The sequence below is a fragment of the Engystomops pustulosus genome, unplaced genomic scaffold (genome assembly GCF_040894005.1).
Source record: "Engystomops pustulosus unplaced genomic scaffold, aEngPut4.maternal MAT_SCAFFOLD_343, whole genome shotgun sequence".
NCBI classification, from domain to species: Eukaryota; Metazoa; Chordata; class Amphibia; order Anura; family Leptodactylidae; genus Engystomops; species Engystomops pustulosus.
Window position 1 is genome coordinate 1 of NW_027285222.1, and position 19,314 is coordinate 19,314.

Consider the following 19,314-nt stretch of genomic DNA (forward strand, 5'->3'; position numbering starts at 1 on the left):
CCCCTCCCACATCTCATCAGCACTGCCCGGGTATAACCAGCCCCCCCCTCCCACATCTCATCAGCACTGCCCGGGTATAACCAGCCTCCCCCTCCCACATCTCATCAGCATTGCCCGGGTATAACCAGCCTCCCCCTCCCACATCTCATCAGCACTGCCCGGGTATAACCAGCCTCCCCCCTCCCACATCTCATCAGCACTGCCCGGGTATAACCAGCCTCCCCCCTCCCACATCTCATCAGCACTGCCCGGGTATAACCAGCCTCCCCCTCCCACATCTCATCAGCACTGCCCGGGTATAACCAGCCTCCCCCTCCCACATCTCATCAGCACTGCCCGGGTATAACCAGCCTCCCCCCTCCCACATCTCATCAGCACTGCCCGGGTATAACCAGCCCCCCCCCTCCCACATCTCATCAGCACTGCCCGGTATAACCAGCCCCCCCCTCCCACATCTCATCAGCACTGCCCGGGTATAACCAGCCTCCCCCCTCCCACATCTCATCAGCATTGCCCGGGTATAACCAGCCTCCCCCTCCCACATCTCATCAGCATTGCCCGGGTATAACCAGCCCCCCCCCTCCCACATCTCATCAGCACTGCCCGGGTATAACCAGCCTCCCCCTCCCACATCTCATCAGCACTGCCCGGGTATAATCAGCCCCCCCCTCCCACGTCTCATCAGCACTGCCCGGGTATAACCAGCCTCCCCCCTCCCACATCTCATCAGCACTGCCCGGGTATAACCAGCCCCCCCCTCCCACGTCTCGGCAGCGTTCATGCACGTTCCGTGTCTCTGTTGCACGGGTCACTGTCAGTGAGGACGCAGTGAATGCCGGTCCCGTGGCCAGCAGCCACACTTACTCGTCCACGGAGCCGGCCAGGGGCTTCTTGGAGCGTTTGATGGCGTAGACGCAGCCGTCCAGCCGCTTCACACACTTATACACTGCTCCGAACTCTCCGGATCCGATCTTCTCCAGCTCATGGAACTCGATGGCGTATCGGGACTTCATGTTACTCTCCGTTATGGTGATCCTCTGAGGGGGAAGAGAAGGGTTAGTCTGTGTCTGTCTCCGGCATCTAGAGATGGGAGACATGTGGGTGGGTAGGTGGGTAGGTAGGTGGGTCACCTTGGCCGGCCGGTAGCTCTCCTCTATCAGCTCACTGTCGCTGCCTTCCATGTCTTCACCACACGAGCTAAAGGACAAAAACACGGTCAGAGGTCACAGGACGATACACTGAGCCCAAACCCAGATGTGGGGACCCTCTACCAGCTGATTGTGGGGGGACGGAGCTCCAGCTCTATCTCCTATCACCCAATAGTAACACCGGGTGCAGGCGTCACCCACAATCATGTGAAAACCCAAAAACCAAAGCGAGCAGCCCTCACTCATTCATGTGCGCCCTCTTCCTGCGCCTGCAGCCATCGCTGGAGCCCTGCAGATCCACCGACACGGGGGTGAAGGGGTTGATGTTGACGTGGGGGGCTCTGTACCCAGAGTCTCGCTTCTCGGACTTCTCTACATCCCGGAAGAGGGCGACTCCTCTGTTCCTTAATCCGCTGGAGCCGAGACCTCGAGCCTTGGAGAGTAAACTCTGCGGGAGAAACATAATCCATCATTACACACTGCCCCCTACTGGTGCCTCACATTATACCCCGGGGCATCGCACCCTCCATGGGGAAGCTGCAGCAAGGAGCAGGGACCCCCAGATACCTCCACATTATACCCCGGGGCATCGCACCCTCCATAGGGAAGCTGCAGCAAGGAGCAGGGACCCCCAGATACCTCCACATTATACCCCGGGGCATCGCACCCTCCATAGGGAAGCTGCAGCAAAGAGCAGGGACCCCCAGATACCTCCACATATACCCCGGGGTATCACACCCTCCATAGGGAAGCTCCAGGCAAAGAGCAGGGACCCCAGATACCTCCACATTATACCCCGGGGCATCGCACCCCCCATAGGGAAGCTGCAGCAAAGAGCAGGGACACCCAGATACCTCCACATTATACCCCGGGGCATCGCACCCTCCATAGGGAAGCTGCAGGCAAAGAGCAGGGACCTCCAGATACCTCCACATTATACCCCGGGGCATCGCACCCTCCATAGGGAAGCTGCAGCAAAGAGCAGGGACCCCCAGATACCTCCACATTATACCCCGGGGGCATCGCACCCTCCATAGGGAAGCTGCAGCAAAGAGCAGGGACCCCCAGATACCTCCACATTATACCCCGGGGCATCGCACCTTCCATAGGGAAGCTCCAGGCAAAGAGCAGGGACACCCAGATACCTCCACATTATACCCCGGGGCATCGCACCCTCCATAGGGAAGCTGCAGCAAGGAGAAGCGACCCCCAGATACCTCCACATTATACCCCGGGGGCATCGCACCCTCCATAGGGAAGCTCCAGGCAAAGAGCAGGGACCCCCAGATACCTCCACATTATACCCCGGGGCATCGCACCCCCCATAGGGAAGCTCCAGGCAAAGAGCAGGGACACCCACATACCTCCACATTATACCCCGGGGCATCGCACCTTCCATAGGGAAGCTCCAGGCAAAGAGCAGGGACACCCACATACCTCCACATTATACCCCGGGGCATCGCACCTTCCATAGGGAAGCTCCAGGCAAAGAGCAGGGACACCCAGATACCTCCACATTATACCCCGGGGTATCACACCCTCCATAGGGAAGCTCCAGGCAAAGAGCAGGGACCCCCAGATACCTCCACATTATACCCCGGGGCATCGCACCCTCCATAGGGAAGCTGCAGCAAGGAGCAGCGACCCCCAGATACCTCCACATTATACCCCAGGGCATCGCACCCTCCATAGGGAAGCTGCAGCAAAGAGCAGGGACCCCCAGATACCTCCACATTATACCCCGGGGCATCACACCCTCCATAGGGAAGCTGCAGCAAAGAGCAGGGACCCCCAGATACCTCCACATTATACCCCAGGGCATCGCACCCTCCATAGGGAAGCTGCAGCAAAGAGCAGGGACCCCCAGATACCTCCACATTATACCCCGGGGCATCACACCCTCCATAGGGAAGCTCCAGGCAAAGAGCAGGGACACCCAGATACCTCCACATTATACCCTGGGGCATCGCACCCTCCATAGGGAAGCTGCAGCAAAGAGCAGGGACCCCCAGATACCTCCACATTATACCCGGGGCATCGCACCCTCCATAGGGTAGCTGCAGCAAAGAGCAGGGACCTCCAGATACCTCCACATTATACCCCGGGGCATCACACCCTCCATAGGGTAGCTGCAGCAAAGAGCAGGGACCTCCAGATACCTCCACATTATACCCCGGGGTATCACACCCTCCATAGGGAAGCTGCAGCAAAGAGCAGGGACCCCCAGATACCTCCACATTATACCACGGGGCATCGCACCCTCCATAGGGTAGCTGCAGCAAAGAGCAGGGACCCCCAGATACCTCCATATTATACCCCGGGGCATCACACCCTCCATAGGGAAGCTGCAGCAAAGAGCAGGGACCCCCAGATACCTCCACATTATACCCCGGTGCATCACACCTTCCATAGGGAAGCTGCAGCAAAGAGCAGGGACCCCCAGATACCTCCACATTATACCCCGGGGCATCACACCCTCCATAGGGAAGCTGCAGCAAAGAGCAGGGACCCCCAGATACCTCCACATTATACCCAGGGCATCACAACCTCCATAGGGAAGCTGCAGCAAGGAGCAGGGACCCCCAGATACCTCCACATTATACCCCGGGGCATCGCACCCTCCATAGGGAAGCTGCAGCAAAGAGCAGGGACCCCCAGATACCTCCACATTATACCCCGGGGCATCACACCCTCCATAGGGAAGCTGCAGCAAAGAGCAGGGACCCCCAGATACCTCCACATTATACCCTGGGGCATCACACCCTCCATAGGGAAGCTGCAGCAAAGAGCAGGGACCCCCAGATACCTCCACATTATACCCCCGGGGCATCGCACCCTCCAAAGGGAAGCTGCAGTGACTGAAGAGATAGACGGCTCAGGGCTCGCCCCAGCCCCTCCCCCGTATCACCATCCAAATTCCAGGAGAGGGGGGGGGGGGGCACAGGAGCCTCCGGACACATCCCTATAGTCACTCATCCAGCAGAGGCCGGACACAAACACCCAGAGAGATGAACCTTCATATCTACAGCGCCGCCATATACCACGGTGCAGTACAAATCATGGGGGACACAGGACATTATACAGCAAATACAGGGGACACAAAATATCACAAATACACACACACAGTACAGGCGGCAGTATACAGCTATATATACACACACAGTACAGGCGGCAGTATACAGCTATATATACACACACAGTACAGGCGGCAGTATACAGCTATATACACACACAGTACAGGCGGCAGTATACAGCTACATACACACACACAGTACAGGCGGCAGTATACAGCTATATACACACACACAGTACAGGCGGCAGTATACAGCTATATATACACACACAGTACAGGCGGCAGTATACAGCTACATACACACACACAGTACAGGCGGCAGTATACAGCTATATACACACACACAGTACAGGCGGCAGTATACAGCTATATATACACACAGTACAGGCGGCAGTATACAGCTATATATACACACACACAGTACAGGCGGCAGTATACAGCTATATATACACACACACAGTACAGGCGGCAGTATACAGCTATATACACACACAGTACAGGCGGCAGTATACAGCTACATACACACACACAGTACAGGCGGCAGTATACAGCTATATACACACACACAGTACAGGCGGCAGTATACAGCTATATATACACACACAGTACAGGCGGCAGTATACAGCTACATACACACACACAGTACAGGCGGCAGTATACAGCTATATACACACACACAGTACAGGCGGCAGTATACAGCTATATATACACACACAGTACAGGCGGCAGTATACAGCTATATATACACACACACAGTACAGGCGGCAGTATACAGCTATATATACACACACACAGTACAGGCGGCAGTATACAGCTATATATACACACACACAGTACAGGCGGCAGTATACAGCTACATACACACACACAGTACAGGCGGCAGTATACAGCTATATACACACAGTACAGGCGGCAGTATACAGCTATATATACACACACAGTACAGGCGGCAGTATACAGCTATATATACACACACAGTACAGGCGGCAGTATACAGCTATATATACACACACAGTACAGGCGGCAGTATACAGCTATATACACACACAGTACAGGCGGCAGTATACAGCTATATACACACAGTACAGGCGGCAGTATACAGCTATATATACACACACAGTACAGGCGGCAGTATACAGCTATATACACACACAGTACAGGCGGCAGTATACAGCTACATACACACACACAGTACAGGCGGCAGTATACAGCTATATATACACACACAGTACAGGCGGCAGTATACAGCTATATATACACACACAGTACAGGCGGCAGTATACAGCTACATACACACACACAGTACAGGCGGCAGTATACAGCTACATACACACACACAGTACAGGCGGCAGTATACAGCTATATACACACACACAGTACAGGCGGCAGTATACAGCTATATATACACACAGTACAGGCGGCAGTATACAGCTACATATACACACACACAGTACAGGCGGCAGTATACAGCTACATACACACACACAGTACAGGCGGCAGTATACAGCTATATACACACACACAGTACAGGCGGCAGTATACAGCTATATATACACACACAGTACAGGCGGCAGTATACAGCTATATACACACACACAGTACAGGCGGCAGTATACAGCTATATACACACACACAGTACAGGCGGCAGTATACAGCTATATATACACACACAGTACAGGCGGCAGTATACAGCTATATATACACACACAGTACAGGCGGCAGTATACAGATACATACACACAGTACAGGCGGCAGTATACAGCTATATATACACACACAGTACAGGCGGCAGTATACAGCTATATACACACACAGTACAGGCGGCAGTATACAGCTATATATACACACACAGTACAGGCGGCAGTATACAGCTATATATACACACACAGTACAGACGGCAGTATACAGCTATATGTACACACACAGTACAGGCGGCAGTATACAGCTATATACACACACACAGTACAGGCGGCAGTATACAGCTATATATACACACACAGTACAGGCGGCAGTATACAGCTATATATACACACACAGTACAGGCGGCAGTATACAGCTATATATACACACACACAGTACAGGCGGCAGTATACAGCTATATATACACACACAGTACAGGCGGCAGTATACAGCTATATACACACAGTACAGGCGGCAGTATACAGCTACATACACACACACAGTACAGGCGGCAGTATACAGCTATATACACACACAGTACAGGCGGCAGTATACAGCTACATACACACACAGTACAGGCGGCAGTATACAGCTATATATACACACACAGCACAGGCGGCAGTATACAGCTATATATACACACACAGTACAGGCGGCAGTATACAGCTATATACACACAGTACAGGCGGCAGTATACAGCTATATATACACACAGTACAGGCGGCAGTATACAGCTACATACACACACACAGTACAGGCGGCAGTATACAGCTATATACACACACAGTACAGGCGGCAGTATACAGCTACATACACACACACAGTACAGGCGGCAGTATACAGCTATATATACACACACACAGTACAGGCGGCAGTATACAGCTATATATACACACACAGTACAGGCGGCAGTATACAGCTATATACACACACAGTACAGGCGGCAGTATACAGCTATATACACACAGTACAGGCGGCAGTATACAGCTATATACACACACAGTACAGGCGGCAGTATGCAGCTATATACACACACACAGTACAGGCGGCAGTATACAGCTATATATACACACACAGTACAGGCGGCAGTATACAGCTATATATACACACACAGTACAGGCGGCAGTATACAGCTATATACACACACACAGTACAGGCGGCAGTATACAGCTATATATACACACACAGCACAGGCGGCAGTATACAGCTATATATACACACACAGTACAGGCGGCAGTATACAGCTATATACACACACAGTACAGGCGGCAGTATACAGCTATATACACACACACAGTACAGGCGGCAGTATACAGCTATATATACACACACAGCACAGGCGGCAGTATACAGCTATATATACACACACAGTACAGGCGGCAGTATACAGCTATATACACACACAGTACAGGCGGCAGTATACAGCTATATATACACACACAGTACAGGCGGCAGTATACAGCTATATACACACACACAGTACAGGCGGCAGTATACAGCTATATATACACACACAGCACAGGCGGCAGTATACAGCTATATATACACACACAGTACAGGCGGCAGTATACAGCTATATACACACACAGTACAGGCGGCAGTATACAGCTATATATACACACACAGTACAGGCGGCAGTATACAGCTATATATACACACACAGCACAGGCGGCAGTATACAGCTATATATACACACACAGTACAGGCGGCAGTATACAGCTATATACACACACAGTACAGGCGGCAGTATACAGCTATATATACACACACAGCACAGGCGGCAGTATACAGCTATATATACACACACAGGACAGGCGGCAGTATACAGCTATATATACACACACAGTACAGGCGGCAGTATACAGCTATATATACACACACAGTACAGGCGGCAGTATACAGCTATATATACACACACAGTACAGGCGGCAGTATACAGCTATATATACACACACAGTACAGGCGGCAGTATACAGCTATATATACACACACAGTACAGGCGGCAGTATACAGCTATATATACACACACAGTACAGGTGGCAGTATACAGCTATATATACACACACAGTACAGGCAGCAGTATACAGCTATATATACACACACAGTACAGGCGGCAGTATACAGCTATATATACACACACAGTACAGGCGGCAGTATACAGCTATATACACACAGTACAGGCAGCAGTATACAGCTATATATACACACACAGCACAGGCAGGCAGTATACAGCTATATATACACACACACAGTACAGGCAGCAGTATACAGCTATATATACACACACACACACACAGTACAGGCGGCAGTATACAGCTATATATACACACACAGTACAGGCGGCAGTATACAGCTATATATACACACACAGTACAGGCGGCAGTATACAGCTATATACACACACAGTACAGGCGGCAGTATGCAGCTATATATACACACACAGTACAGGCGGCAGTATGCAGCTATATATACACACACAGTACAGGCGGCAGTATACAGCTATATATACACACACAGTACAGGCGGCAGTATACAGCTATATATACACACACAGTACAGGCGGCAGTATACAGCTATATATACACACACAGTACAGGCGGCAGTATACAGCTATATATACACACACAGTACAGGCGGCAGTATACAGCTATATATACACACACAGTACAGGCGGCAGTATACAGCTATATATACACACACACAGTACAGGCAGCAGTATACAGCTATATATACACACACAGTACAGGCAGCAGTATACAGCTATATATACACACACAGTACAGGCAGCAGTATACAGCTATATATACACACAGTACAGGCGGCAGTATACAGCTATATACACACACAGTACAGGCGGCAGTATACAGCTATATACACACACAGTACAGGCGGCAGTATACAGCTATATATACACACACAGTACAGGCGGCAGTATACAGCTATATACACACACACACAGTACAGGCAGCAGTATACAGCAACATACACACACACTACAGACGGCAGTATACAGCTATATACACACAGTACAGGCGGCAGTATACAGCTATATATACACACAGCACAGGCGGCAGTATACAGCTATATACACACACACAGTACAGGCGGCAGTATACAGCTATATATACACACAGTACAGGCGGCAGTATACAGCTATATATACACACACTAGTCTCCACGTGTCTTGTATAAACTACACGGCAGTAACATGTCCGGGCAGCGAGCGCTCGTCATCATGACATGTAACGTGACGGGTCTGTATACCATGCACAGGATAGGAGGCAGCGCACTCCCCCAGCAGTGACTGTATAACAGGGGGCTGGGTAAGGAAAGTATAATCAGGTGCAATGAATTACGGAGGGTCAGCGCTCGCCCCCTCTCATCTGCTCTTGTACTTTGGTCCCACTATTGTGATGACAGGCGCAGGTAGTAAGATGTCCCCACAACATCAGTACCTACATCCAGAGGTGCTACATCTAGTGGTGCTACATCCAGTGGTGCTACATCTAGTGGTGCTACATCTAGTGGTGCTACATCTAGTGGTGCTACATCTAGTGGTGCTACATCTAGTGGTGCTACATCTAGTGGTGCTACATCTAGTGGTGCTACATCTAGTGGTGCTACATCTAGTGGTGCTACATCTAGTGGTGCTACATCTAGTGGTGCTACATCTAGTGGTGCTACATCTAGTGGTGCTACATCTAGTGGTGCTACATCTAGTGGTGCTACATCTAGTGGTGCTACATCTAGTGGTGCTACATCTAGTGGTGCTACATCTAGTGGTGCTACATCTAGTGGTGCTACATCTAGTGGTGCTACATCTAGTGGTGCTACATCTAGTGGTGCTACATCTAGTGGTGCTACATCTAGTGGTGCTACATCTAGTGGTGCTACATCTAGTGGTGCTACATCTAGTGGTGCTACATCTAGTGGTGCTACATCTAGTGGTGCTACATCTAGTGGTGCTACATCTAGTGGTGCTACATCTAGTGGTGCTACATCTAGTGGTGCTACATCTAGTGGTGCTACATCTAGTGGTGCTACATCTAGTGGTGCTACATCTAGTGGTGCTACATCTAGTGGTGCTACATCTAGTGGTGCTACATCTAGTGGTGCTACATCTAGTGGTGCTACATCTAGTGGTGCTACATCTAGTGGTGCTACAGAGGTGCTACATCTAGCGGTGCTACAGAGGTGCTACATCTCGCAGCGTGTGGTGCTGACCACATCTGTGCCCCCTGCAGCCAGCTGTGTGTACAATGACATGTCCTGTCCCAACCAGCGCTGACCTCAGCAAACACAATCCACCCCCCAACCCCCCCCCCCCGGAGCTGCCAACTACAACCCCCATCTATCTGCTATATACTGTACACATGGAGCCTCCCCTGGAGTATAACCCCCATCTATCTGCTATATACTGTACACATGGAGACTCCCCTGGAGTATAACCCCCATCTATCTGCTATATACTGTACACATGGAGCCTCCCCTGGAGTATAACCCCCATCTATCTGCTATATACTGTACACATGGAGCCTCCCCTGGAGTATAACCCCCATCTATCTGCTATATACTGTACACATGGAGCCTCCCCTGGAGTATAACCCCCATCTATCTGCTATATACTGTACACATGGAGCCTCCCCTGGAGTATAACCCCCATCTATCTGCTATATACTGTACACATGGAGCCTCCCCTGGAGTATAACCCCCATCTATCTGCTATATACTGTACACATGGAGCCTCCCCTGGAGTATAACCCCCATCTATCTGCTATATACTGTACACATGGAGCCTCCCCTGGAGTATAACCCCCATCTATCCGCTATATACTGTACACATGGAGCCTCCCCTGGAGTATAACCCCCATCTATCCGCTATATACTGTACACATGGAGCCTCCCCTGGAGTACAACCCCCATCTATCTGCTATATACTGTACACATGGAGCCTCCCCTGGAGTATAACCCCCATCTATCTGCTATATACTGTACACATGGAGCCTCCCCTGGAGTATAACCCCCATCTATCTGCTATATACTGTACACATGGAGCCTCCCCTGGAGTATAACCCCATCTATCTGCTATATACTGTACACATGGAGCCTCCCCTGGAGTATAACCCCCATCTATCTGCTATATACTGTACACATGGAGCCTGCCCTGGAGTATAACCCCCATCTATCTGCTATATACTGTACACATGGAGACTCCCCTGGAGTATAACCCCCATCTATCTGCTATATACTGTACACATGGAGCCTCCCCTGGAGTATAACCCCCATCTATCTGCTATATACTGTACACATGGAGCCTCCCCTGGAGTATAACCCCCATCTATCCGCTATATACTGTACACATGGAGCCTCCCCTGGAGTATAACCCCCATCTATCTGCTATATACTGTACACATGGAGCCTCCCCTGGAGTATAACCCCCATCTATCTGCTATATACTGTACACATGGAGCCTCCCCTGGAGTATAACCCCCATCTATCTGCTATATACTGTACACATGGAGACTCCCCTGGAGTATAACCCCCATCTATCTGCTATATACTGTACACATGGAGCCTCCCCTGGAGTATAACCCCCATCTATCTGCTATATACTGTACACATGGAGCCTCCCCTGGAGTACAACCCCCATCTATCTGCTATATACTGTACACATGGAGACTCCCCTGGAGTATAACCCCCATCTATCTGCTATATACTGTACACATGGAGACTCCCCTGGAGTATAACCCCATCTATCTGCTATATACTGTACACATGGAGCCTCCCCTGGAGTATAACCCCCATCTATCTGCTATATACTGTACACATGGAGCCTCCCCTGGAGTATAACCCCATCTATCTGCTATATACTGTACACATGGAGCCTCCCCTGGAGTATAACCCCCATCTATCTGCTATATACTGTACACATGGAGCCTCCCCTGGAGTATAACCCCCATCTATCTGCTATATACTGTACACATGGAGCCTCCCCTGGAGTATAACCCCCATCTATCTGCTATATACTGTACACATGGAGCCTCCCCTGGAGTATAACCCCCATCTATCTGCTATATACTGTACACATGGAGCCTCCCCTGGAGTATAACCCCCATCTATCTGCTATATACTGTACACATGGAGCCTGCCCTGGAGTATAACCCCCATCTATCTGCTATATACTGTACACATGGAGCCTCCCCTGGAGTATAACCCCCATCTATCTGCTATATACTGTACACATGGAGCCTCCCCTGGAGTATAACCCCCATCTATCCGCTATATACTGTACACATGGAGCCTCCCCTGGAGTATAACCCCCATCTATCTGCTATATACTGTACAAATGGAGCCTCCCCTGGAGTATAACCCCCATCTATCTGCTATATACTGTACAAATGGAGCCTCCCCTGGAGTATAACCCCCATCTATCTGCTATATACTGTACACATGGAGCCTCCCCTGGAGTATAACCCCCATCTATCTGCTATATACTGTACACATGGAGCCTCCCCTGGAGTATAACCCCCATCTATCTGCTATATACTGTACACATGGAGCCTCCCCTGGAGTATAACCCCCATCTATCTGCTATATACTGTACACATGGAGCCTCCCCTGGAGTATAACCCCCATCTATCTGCTATATACTGTACACATGGAGCCTCCCCTGGAGTATAACCCCCATCTATCTGCTATATACTGTACACATGGAGACTCCCCTGGAGTATAACCCCCATCTATCTGCTATATACTGTACACATGGAGCCTCCCCTGGAGTATAACCCCCATCTATCTGCTATATACTGTACACATGGAGCCTCCCCTGGAGTATAACCCCCATCTATCTGCTATATACTGTACACATGGAGCCTCCCCTGGAGTATAACCCCCATCTATCTGCTATATACTGTACACATGGAGCCTCCCCTGGAGTATAACCCCCATCTATCTGCTATATACTGTACACATGGAGCCTCCCCTGGAGTATAACCCCCATCTATCTGCTATATACTGTACACATGGAGACTCCCCTGGAGTATAACCCCCATCTATCTGCTATATACTGTACACATGGAGCCTCCCCTGGAGTATAACCCCATCTATCTGCTATATACTGTACACATGGAGCCTCCCCTGGAGTATAACCCCCATCTATCTGCTATATACTGTACACATGGAGCCTCCCCTGGAGTACAACCCCCACTATCTGCTATATACTGTACACATGGAGCCTCCCCTGGAGTATAACCCCCATCTATCTGCTATATACTGTACACATGGAGACTCCCCTGGAGTATAACCCCCATCTATCTGCTATATACTGTACACATGGAGCCTGCCCTGGAGTATAACCCCCATCTATCTGCTATATACTGTACAAATGGAGCCTCCCCTGGAGTATAACCCCCATCTATCTGCTATATACTGTACACATGGAGCCTCCCCTGGAGTATAACCCCCATCTATCTGCTATATACTGTACAAATGGAGCCTCCCCTGGAGTATAACCCCCATCTATCTGCTATATACTGTACACATGGAGCCTCCCCTGGAGTATAACCCCCATCTATCTGCTATATACTGTACACATGGAGCCTCCCCTGGAGTATAACCCCCATCTATCTGCTATATACTGTACACATGGAGCCTGCCCTGGAGTATAACCCCCATCTATCTGCTATATACTGTACACATGGAGACTCCCCTGGAGTATAACCCCCATCTATCTGCTATATACTGTACACATGGAGCCTCCCCTGGAGTATAACCCCCATCTATCTGCTATATACTGTACACATGGAGCCTCCCCTGGAGTATAACCCCCATCTATCTGCTATATACTGTACACATGGAGACTCCCCTGGAGTATAACCCCCATCTATCTGCTATATACTGTACACATGGAGCCTCCCCTGGAGTATAACCCCCATCTATCTGCTATATACTGTACACATGGAGACTCCCCTGGAGTATAACCCCCATCTATCTGCTATATACTGTACACATGGAGCCTCCCCTGGAGTATAACCCCCATCTATCCGCTATATACTGTACACATGGAGCCTCCCCTGGAGTACAACCCCCATCTATCTGCTATATACTGTACACATGGAGCCTCCCCTGGAGTATAACCCCCATCTATCCGCTATATACTGTACACATGGAGCCTCCCCTGGAGTATAACCCCCATCTATCTGCTATATACTGTACACATGGAGCCTCCCCTGGAGTATAACCCCCATCTATCTGCTATATACTGTACACATGGAGCCTCCCCTGGAGTATAACCCCCATCTATCTGCTATATACTGTACACATGGAGCCTCCCCTGGAGTATAACCCCCATCTATCTGCTATATACTGTACACATGGAGCCTCCCCTGGAGTATAACCCCCATCTATCTGCTATATACTGTACAAATGGAGCCTCCCCTGGAGTATAACCCCCATCTATCTGCTATATACTGTACACATGGAGACTCCCCTGGAGTATAACCCCCATCTATCTGCTATATACTGTACACATGGAGCCTCCCCTGGAGTATAACCCCCATCTATCTGCTATATACTGTACACATGGAGCCTCCCCTGGAGTATAACCCCCATCTATCTGCTATATACTGTACACATGGAGCCTCCCCTGGAGTATAACCCCCATCTATCTGCTATATACTGTACAAATGGAGCCTCCCCTGGAGTATAACCCCCCATCTATCTGCTATATACTGTACACATGGAGCCTCCCCTGGAGTATAACCCCCATCTATCTGCTATATACTGTACACATGGAGCCTCCCCTGGAGTATAACCCCCATCTATCTGCTATATACTGTACACATGGAGCCTCCCCTGGAGTATAACCCCCATCTATCTGCTATATACTGTACACATGGAGCCTCCCCTGGAGTACAACCCCCATCTATCTGCTATATACTGTACACATGGAGCCTCCCCTGGAGTATAACCCCCATCTATCTGCTATATACTGTACACATGGAGCCTCCCCTGGAGTATAACCCCCATCTATCTGCTATATACTGTACACATGGAGACTCCCCTGGAGTATAACCCCCATCTATCTGCTATATACTGTACACATGGAGACTCCCCTGGAGTATAACCCCCATCTATCTGCTATATACTGTACACATGGAGCCTCCCCTGGAGTATAACCCCCATCTATCTGCTATATACTGTACACATGGAGCCTCCCCTGGAGTATAACCCCCATCTATCTGCTATATACTGTACACATGGAGACTCCCCTGGAGTATAACCCCCATCTATCCGCTATATACTGTACACATGGAGCCTCCCCTGGAGTATAACCCCCATCTATCCGCTATATACTGTACACATGGAGCCTCCCCTGGAGTATAACCCCCATCTATCTGCTATATACTGTACACATGGAGCCTCCCCTGGAGTATAACCCCCATCTATCTGCTATATACTGTACACATGGAGCCTCCCCTGGAGTATAACCCCCATCTATCTGCTATATACTGTACACATGGAGCCTCCCCTGGAGTACAACCCCCATCTATCTGCTATATACTGTACACATGGAGCCTCCCCTGGAGTATAACCCCCATCTATCTGCTATATACTGTACACATGGAGCCTCCCCTGGAGTATAACCCCCATCTATCTGCTATATACTGTACACATGGAGCCTCCCCTGGAGTATAACCCCCATCTATCTGCTATATACTGTACACATGGAGCCTCCCCTGGAGTACAACCCCCACTATCTGTACACAGAGCGGATGAGGAGGGGGATCATACACTGATGGACACTTATGTCAGACATTATATAACCTACCTACACATTATACAATACTGCTGCATGCAGCTACAGACAGGAGCGCGACAGGAAGAACTGTCATAGGCACCAACAGAAAACAAGAGGACACCGGCTGTCACCTACCCCCATCATCCAAACTGCCGGGTACCCCAGAACCACCTCAGTCTCATCACATCTGACCCGACTGATCCCAATGTGCAGGGGTCACCAGGGGGAGGAGCTCTGTGTGTGACTGATGTGGGGTCACAAGTGTCAGAGGTGCCTGGTCACCCCAACACACCCTGGGGTCACACTATACGGAGGGTTTGGGTGTAACATGTGATGTGTGCAGGGGGTGACTCCCGGGTGTCAGCGTTAGGTGGGGGTGACCTCTCATTAAGTGTCACTAATATTTGGGTCCGACGCTACGGCCACGGGGTGTCAGTGGTATGGGGGTGCGCGGAATGACAGTAATACTGGGGTGACCTGTCACCTTGTGAGTGTGTGGGGTGACAGTGACATCAGGACTGTCTAGATGGGATGACAGCTGGGGTCATGGAGAGTTTCAGTAACATCAGTGGGGTGACATTAGGTGGGGGTCAGTGTTGGGCTCTTACCTTGGGGGTGTGCGGGGTGTCAGCGGGGTGACATTAGGGGGTCTTACTTTGGGGGGTGTCAGTGTTGGGATCTTACCTTGGGGGTATGCGGGGGTGACAGTGACATTAGGGGGGTGTCAGCGGGGTGACATTAGGGGGTCTCTGTGTTGGGCTCTTACCTTGGGGGTGTGCGGGGTGACAGTGACATTAGGGGGTCTCTGTGTTGGGGTCTTACCTTGGGGGTGTGCGGGGTGACAGTGACATAAGGGGGGTGACATTAGGGGTTCCCTTTGTTGGGCTCTTACCTTGGGGGTGTGCGGGGTGACAGTGACATTAGGGGGGTGTCAGCGGGGTGACATTAGGGCGTCTCTATGTTGGGCTCTTACCTTGGGGGTGTGCGGGGTGACAGTGACATTAGGGGGTCTTACCTTGGGGGTGTGCGGGGTGACAGTGACATTAGGGGGGTGACATTAGGGGGTCTTACCTTGGGGGTGTGCGGGGTGACAGTGACATTAGGGGGTCTCTGTGTTGGGGTCTTACCTTGGGGGTGTGCGGGGTGACAGTGACATTAGGGGGTCTCTGTGTTGGGGTCTTACCTTGGGGGTGTGCGGGGTGACAGTGACATTAGGGGGGTGACATTAGGGGGGTGACATTAGGGGGGTGACATTAGGGGGTCTTACCTTGGGGGTGTGCGGGGTGACAGTGACATTAGGGGGTCTCTGTGTTGGGGTCTTACCTTGGGGGTGTGCGGGGTGACAGTGACATTAGGGGGTCTCTGTGTTGGGGTCTTACCTTGGGGGTGTGCGGGGTGACAGTGACATTAGGGGGTCTCTGTGTTGGGGTCTTACCTTGGGGGTGTGCGGGGTGACAGTGACATTAGGGGGGTCTTACCTTGGGGGTGTGCGGGGTGACAGTGACATTAGGGGGGTCTTACCTTGGGGGTGTGCGGGGTGACAGTGACATTAGGGGGGTCTTACCTTGGGGGTGTGCGGGGTGACAGTGACATTAGGGGGGTCTTACCTTGGGGGTGTGCGGGGTGACAGTGACATTAGGGGGGTCTTACCTTGGGGGTGTGCGGGGTGACAGTGACATTAGGGGATCTTTGTGTTGGGGTCTTACCTTGGGGGTGTGCGGGGTGACAGTGACATTAGGGGGGTCTTACCTTGGGGGTGTGCGGGGTGACAGTGACATTAGGGGGGTCTTACCTTGGGGGTGTGCGGGGTGACAGTGACATTAGGGGGTCTCTGTGTTGGGGTCTTACCTTGGGGGTGTGCGGGGTGACAGTGACATTAGGGGGTCTCTGTGTTGGGGTCTTACCTTGGGGGTGTGCGGGGTGACAGTGACATTAGGGGGGTCTTACCTTGGGGGTGTGCGGGGTGACAGTGACATTAGGGGGGTCTTACCTTGGGGGTGTGCGGGGTGACAGTGACATTAGGGGGGTCTTACCTTGGGGGTGTGCGGGGTGACAGTGACATTAGGGGGGTCTTACCTTGGGGGTGTGCGGGGTGACAGTGACATTAGGGGGGTCTTACCTTGGGGGTGTGCGGGGTGACAGTGACATTAGGGGATCTTTGTGTTGGGGTCTTACCTTGGGGGTGTGCGGGGTGACAGTGACATTAGGGGGGTGACATTAGGGGGGTGACATTAGGGGGTCTTACCTTGGGGGTGTGCGGGGTGACAGTGACATTAGGGGGGTGACATTAGGGGGTCTTACCTTGGGGGTGTGCGGGGTGACAGTGACATTAGGGGGGTGACATTAGAGGGTCTTACCTTGGGGGTGTGCGGGGTGAAAGTGACATTAGGGGGGTGACATTAGGGGGTCTTACCTTGGGGGTGTGCGGGGTGAAAGTGACATTAGGGGGGTGACATTAGGGGGTCTTACCTTGGGGGGGTGCGGGGTGACAGTGACATTAGGGGGGTGACATTAGGGGGTCTTACCTTGGGGGTGTGCGGGGTGTCGAATAGCCGCAGCTTGCGGAAGGTCTTGTGCGGCGGGGTGCCCGGGGGCTCGGGCACGGGGGAGCCTCCGCTCGGGTGTCGCCGTGTCCGGGGCTCCGGGGAGGGGGAGCCGCACATGAAGAAGTCTCCGGGGGACTTGCTGGGGGACGAGCCCAGGCCTTCCTCCTCCTCGTAGTCCTCCCAGGGGCGGCCGCCGGGGCTCTCGGGCGGAGGTTGCCCGCTGGGGGAGTCAGACTCCTGGAAGGCCGAGTCCTCGCCCGTGCTGTTGCCGTCCTCCTCCTCGCAGTCGCTGCCGGAGAACACGAGCTTCTGGCGGATGTCCGGATAACTCATGGTGTCAGATCCTGCGGGTCACCCTCCTCGCCCGGGGGCGCTGACCATGATACACGGAGCGGGGCTGCGGGCGTAGATCCGGGTGTAATCCGGGCGTGCGCTGAGGTAACTCCGGGCTCTCACTCTGGCGCGACCGTTAGTCACAGGAGGCGGAGGACGGGGCGGGCCGGTGGCAGAGCGCATGCGCGTGACGTCAGGAGGCGGGGCAGCGGGCGTCCAATGCCCGAGCGCGAGCCTCTGACGGCGCTGGGCGGGGCCGGGGGCGACCAATGGCCGCAATCAACAGGTTTCAAAATGTCTCCAGCAGCGGCCGCCTGAGAGCCTCGTGCGCGTACCACAGAATTTGGCGCGAAGTAAGGATGGAACGGGGCGTGTCGTGAGTCATGTGACATTGATGATAAACACACTCTACCCCTCCCCCAACCGGGACACGTAGGCTGTGACGGCAGCAGGAGCCGCCCCTCCCCCCAGCAGTGACCCCAGGGCACGTCACCCGATGGACGCGGAGGAGCTGTAAACCTAAAACCTCTTCCTTTACCTCAGTCTATAAACCGGTATCTTACCCCCATACAACGCCTCATATCCTAGACGTATAATACACGGAGTGCGCCTCGTATCTTACCTCATACGTATCATACACGGAGAACGCCTCATATCCTAGACGTATAATACACGGAGAGCGCCTCATATCTTACCTCATACGTATCATACACGGAGAACGCCTCATATCCTAGA

At 51.8% G+C, this 19,314-nt stretch overlaps 1 protein-coding gene across 1 annotated transcript; it reads right to left on the bottom strand.

Moving 5' to 3' along the window:
- Window positions 1-826: 826 nt before the first annotated feature.
- Window positions 827-18,842, bottom strand: LOC140110859 (wee1-like protein kinase 1-B). Its single transcript, XM_072132301.1, has 4 exons — window positions 18,226-18,842; window positions 1,391-1,596; window positions 1,131-1,197; window positions 827-1,037 (listed from the first exon to the last, which is right to left on the bottom strand). Exons 1-4 carry the CDS (start codon window positions 18,577-18,579, stop codon window positions 861-863), a joined length of 804 nt encoding a protein of 267 aa, XP_071988402.1. The 5' UTR covers window positions 18,580-18,842; the 3' UTR covers window positions 827-860.
- Between the last annotated feature and the right edge of the window lie 472 nt (window positions 18,843-19,314).